The sequence below is a fragment of the Musa acuminata genome, chromosome BXJ2-6 (assembly GCF_036884655.1).
Source record: "Musa acuminata AAA Group cultivar baxijiao chromosome BXJ2-6, Cavendish_Baxijiao_AAA, whole genome shotgun sequence".
NCBI classification, from domain to species: Eukaryota; Viridiplantae; Streptophyta; class Magnoliopsida; order Zingiberales; family Musaceae; genus Musa; species Musa acuminata.
The window spans coordinates 37,426,396-37,430,988 of NC_088343.1; the positions used below are offsets into that span (position 1 = coordinate 37,426,396).

A 4,593-nucleotide genomic window follows, 5' to 3' on the forward strand; every position below is an offset into this window, starting at 1 on the left:
ATTTTAAAATTATAAAATAATATTTATTTTCACATAAATGCATGCGTTGATTTATGTTTTATCATAATTATAATTATCATATGAGTTTTATTTTAAGTTGATTAATGTTCAATAATTATTATAATTATTATAATTATTATTTTTATTATTATTAAACTAATTCTACTAAAGTGGCTTAAGATAGTAGATTTATAGGATGTGAATTATAATAAAAATTTTATCATGATATTTTTAAACTATATTTATATTATTGTATTGATTTTGTATCCATCAAAGTGGTTTAGACTAATAACTTTTAAATTTATATCAAAGATTTTAGTCTTAAATAATATTAACAAAAATAATATTTATATTGATACATATAGAAGATTTAATTCTAAATTAGAATTTATTTTAAATGATCATGTGATGGAGTAGGATGATATTATTTTGAAGGTTGTATACCTAAATATATTAATATTATTCTACAAGCATAATATTAATCCTTCATAAATAATTTTGAGTGTATGCTTAATATGTCAATATTTCACCATATTGACGATATCAAATAATTCATCATATTTTAAAATTTTAATATATTAATATTATTTTATATTTTATAATGGTACTTCCTTCCCTGTACTCTTATACTTCTAGTATCTTTATAGTTTCTGGATTAATTGATTTTAAATGGCTTGAATATATACAATTTATAGAAATAAAATATAAAGTAATATATTATTACATTATCAATAATAGAAGTTGAATTTGTGGTATACTTTGATACCACTAATGAAGCTTTATGACATCAAAATTTTATCTTATGACTCAATATGATTAGACTTAATTACTAAGTCACTGAAAATACTTTATAACATATCGTGATAGTTTTTTTCTTTAAGAATGACAAGTACTCTAGTAATTCGATACATTATAATATAAAAGTACTTGATGGTCAAAGAAAGAGTCCATAAATAATAATTATTATTATTAATTAAGAACTTGAGTTACATTGTATTGATTATTAATTTATTCACTAAGGTCTTACGTAAAGTGTTTAAAAGAACATATTCTTATAATTAAGTTTTTGAACAACCTATGAAAGATATTATAAATGATATTTTTACTTACATAATTAAAGTTATTTGTTTCTACTATCCTGTTCATATTTATGTATATACATATTATGATTAAATATAATAATAATATGATATTAATATAATAAATTATAAGGGTCATTTTGAACTACGAAGGACTAATAATATTATGATACATAAAAAAAATATATGACATTGATAACATATAGTCACTATGACCTGCATTGATAGTCACACTTAATGTGTTATTATTATATTTATTTAACTTATTAGCATGTTTTATAAAATTCATGCATATGTATGCATGCTTTTTTTTTTTTAAGCTTCATAATCTAATTAAGTAAAATTATTCTCAAATAATCTTTTTATTTTTTTTATTTTTATTATGAATTCTTTTATATTTTACCAATTAATAGACTAAATTAAAGATTGTTAGATTATTTTGGTAAGATATATTATAGATTGGATTGGATTCTCGTTATAATTATCGACTAATAGAAAGAAAGTTGAATTAGTATGATTCCTTAGGAGATTACTATGATCGGAGGGACTCCTAATTATTTATCCTGAACCCTTTACTCTTATCAGGACCTCCAAATGACTCAAGACATGTTATTAACATATCATAGATATTCTTTTATTTTTCATCGGTCCTTGTTTCAACACTTATAGTGGTTAGATAGGAAAAAAAAAGAACACAAGTATGGTTCTCTTTGCTTGTAGGTTGTTATCATTGTTTACTTCGGATCGGACCATGGTATGTTTCTAGATCATATAAAGAATTTTTAAATAATATTAAATTATAAACAATCTTGATCTTAATCTATCATTGTTTGATTTCGATTATTATATTAAAAAAATTTACATAATAAAAAATTGATTACAATTTTTATATTTATAAGCATCATTATGTCCCCCGTATTCCTAACGATACAAGACAGGTGGCGGAGAAGGTCACAATGAACAGACGCATTGCTGCATACATGTTTTTGAGAGTTATTAAGCCACAGGGAGTTTGCTTGCTGCTTCAGCTGCTGTTACTGCTTCAGCTATCAGTGCTTACTTCTCCTGCTGCTGCTGGGAAGGTTCTTTCACTTGCTCATTTCGATCTCCCTTATCATGGATTGTTTGTGTTTCAGTAGGTATAGGTATCATTTCTTCTTTTCTTTGTTCATCAAATTAAGCTTGGACACATGTGCATGTCGAATCGAAACTGCGACGCCGGGCTGCATTGCGAGGCATGCATCGCCAGCGGCGACGGATTGTTCAGGTGCACGCGAATTCAGCCCTCCGATCCCAAATCGAAGGTCTTGATCTCCTCTCTATCTCTTTCTCTCTCTCTCTCTCTCCCTCTCGTCTTCCCTCACTGCTTACCGTCCCTCGGCAACAGGAGACCGGTTTGCCGTTTAATAGGTACTCGTGGTTGACGACTCACAACTCGTTCGCGAAACTCTGTCCAGAATCGCGCACCGGAATACCCGTGGTCACCCTGGAGAACCAGCAGGACTCCATTACTGATCAACTCAACGTACGCACTTAAACACTGACACCATCTTCTTCTTACTCCTTCTCTACCATTCTGTCTGCTTAACTCGGCGGAGGACCGTCGAAGATGGGTCACCGTCGACCCGCCTTACCCACCGAGTCGTCGCACGGGAAGCGCTGAGTCGAGCTATCTCGGCCCACCGCTCACGCACCGTGCACGAATCTGGCAGCCATGTGTTACACGTGTGGTAGAATTTTAATTATCTCAATTAAAATAAAATCCGATTTGGACCAAAAACTTACTTCAATTATTCGTCGATATTTTTTGGCAATGAGTAGCTTAGCTATATAGAAAACAATGATATAAAATAGTGTAAATGAGATTGATTATTAGACACATCACCTGATTGTCCATTTGCTGCAATGAGTGTAGAATGGCGTAAGGGGGTTGATGTTGGACATGTACGACTTCCTGGATGACATCTGGTTGTGCCACTCCTTCGGTGGCAAATGCCACGAGTTCACTGCCTTCGTAAGCCCCGCTACTGTTACATTACCTGCATGCATCATTCGGGTCTTCTTCTTCTTCTTCTTCGTTAAATCACTCCATTTCCTGGTTCTTCAGCAACCGGCGATCGATGTGCTCAAGGAAATCCAGGTTTTCCTTGAAGCAAACCCTTCGGAGGTCGTCACGATAATTATCGAGGACTACGTCACGTCCCCCATGGGCCTCACCAAAGTCTTCAACGCTTCCGGACTGTTCAAATACTGGTTCCCGGTCTCAAGAATGCCCAAGAATGGCGGGGACTGGCCGCTGCTCAGCGACATGATCAGCCGAAACCAGCGCCTGCTGGTGTTCACCTCCAAGTCCGCCAAAGAAGCATCCGAGGGCATCGCCTACGAGTGGAAGTACATCGTGGAGAATCAATGTGAGGAGAAGGCGTTGCCTACGGCTCACCAGCTGAAACCTCAACCTGTTTGATGTTATTGCAGATGGAGACGGAGGCATGGAGGCAGGCGCGTGCCCGAACCGAGGGGAGTCGTCGCCCATGAACACCACGTCGAGGTCGCTGGTGCTGATGAACTACTTCCCCACCATTCCAAACCCTGTGACGGCCTGCAAGCACAACTCCGCCCCGCTTCTGAGCATGCTGAACACCTGCCATAACTTGTCGGCGAATCGCTGGCCCAACTTTATAGCCGTCGACTTCTACAAGGTCAGTGATGCGTTCCTTCTGGAAATTCTTGTAGAGGTTAGGGATGACGTCCTCGTGATCTCCGCTGCAGAGAAGTAATGGAGGTGGAGCACCGGAAGCCACGGACGTAGCCAACGGGCACTTGGTTTGTGGATGCGACAACATTGCCTACTGCAAGGTACGTCGGAGATCGTATGACACGGTGATCAAAGCACTAAAATTTCATGGATCACATGGCGGTTCTTTGTCACAGGTAAATGCCTCGTTTGGGGTCTGCGAAGTTCCACCTCCGCCGGCGCCGACGGGCGACTCTTCCGGCTCGTCGATCGCTTTGCTTCTTGCACATCAACTCCGATACTTGTGGTTGGCAGTGATCATCTCGATCTCCGTCAGCATTAGATAGTCTGGTTTTGGATGTGTGTGGATTCGAAGGCATTGTGTTTGGCACAGAAATTGTTTCTGCCCAGTGCGGGTCACCCAATGGTTGCGCGATGGTCGAGAGCTAAGCAATGGCCGTAGGGCTCGTCGGTCAATAGTATATGAGATATGTGGCCGATAAGACTTGCATAACTATGATAGTCGTACGTTTTGACATGGTGGAAATGCCATAAAGATTAATTGGCCACAAAGGGAGTTCGAATAGTTGGCGCATAGGCAATAGATAGTCACGCACGGTGTCGACCGCATACTACGCGTAGGCTGAGAAGGGATTAGGGCTTTTTGACCTATTTAAAGGACTATTTTGCCCTTCTAAACTGTTTAAATTTTAGTTGATGTCCTCTTAACAATTCCACCCTTTAAAAAATAGATATTTTCAATATGTATCCCAACAAAAT

At 37.0% G+C, this 4,593-nt stretch overlaps 1 protein-coding gene across 1 annotated transcript; it reads left to right on the top strand.

The window, feature by feature from the left end:
- Nucleotides 1-2,266: 2,266 nt before the first annotated feature.
- LOC135613628 (PI-PLC X domain-containing protein At5g67130-like) lies at nucleotides 2,267-4,217 on the top strand. Its single transcript, XM_065110656.1, has 7 exons — nucleotides 2,267-2,383; nucleotides 2,467-2,604; nucleotides 2,995-3,093; nucleotides 3,187-3,490; nucleotides 3,555-3,778; nucleotides 3,849-3,935; nucleotides 4,011-4,217. The coding sequence occupies exons 1-7, from the start codon at nucleotides 2,270-2,272 to the stop codon at nucleotides 4,158-4,160; spliced, it is 1,116 nt and encodes a 371-aa protein (XP_064966728.1). The 5' UTR covers nucleotides 2,267-2,269; the 3' UTR covers nucleotides 4,161-4,217.
- Nucleotides 4,218-4,593: the final 376 nt, after the last annotated feature.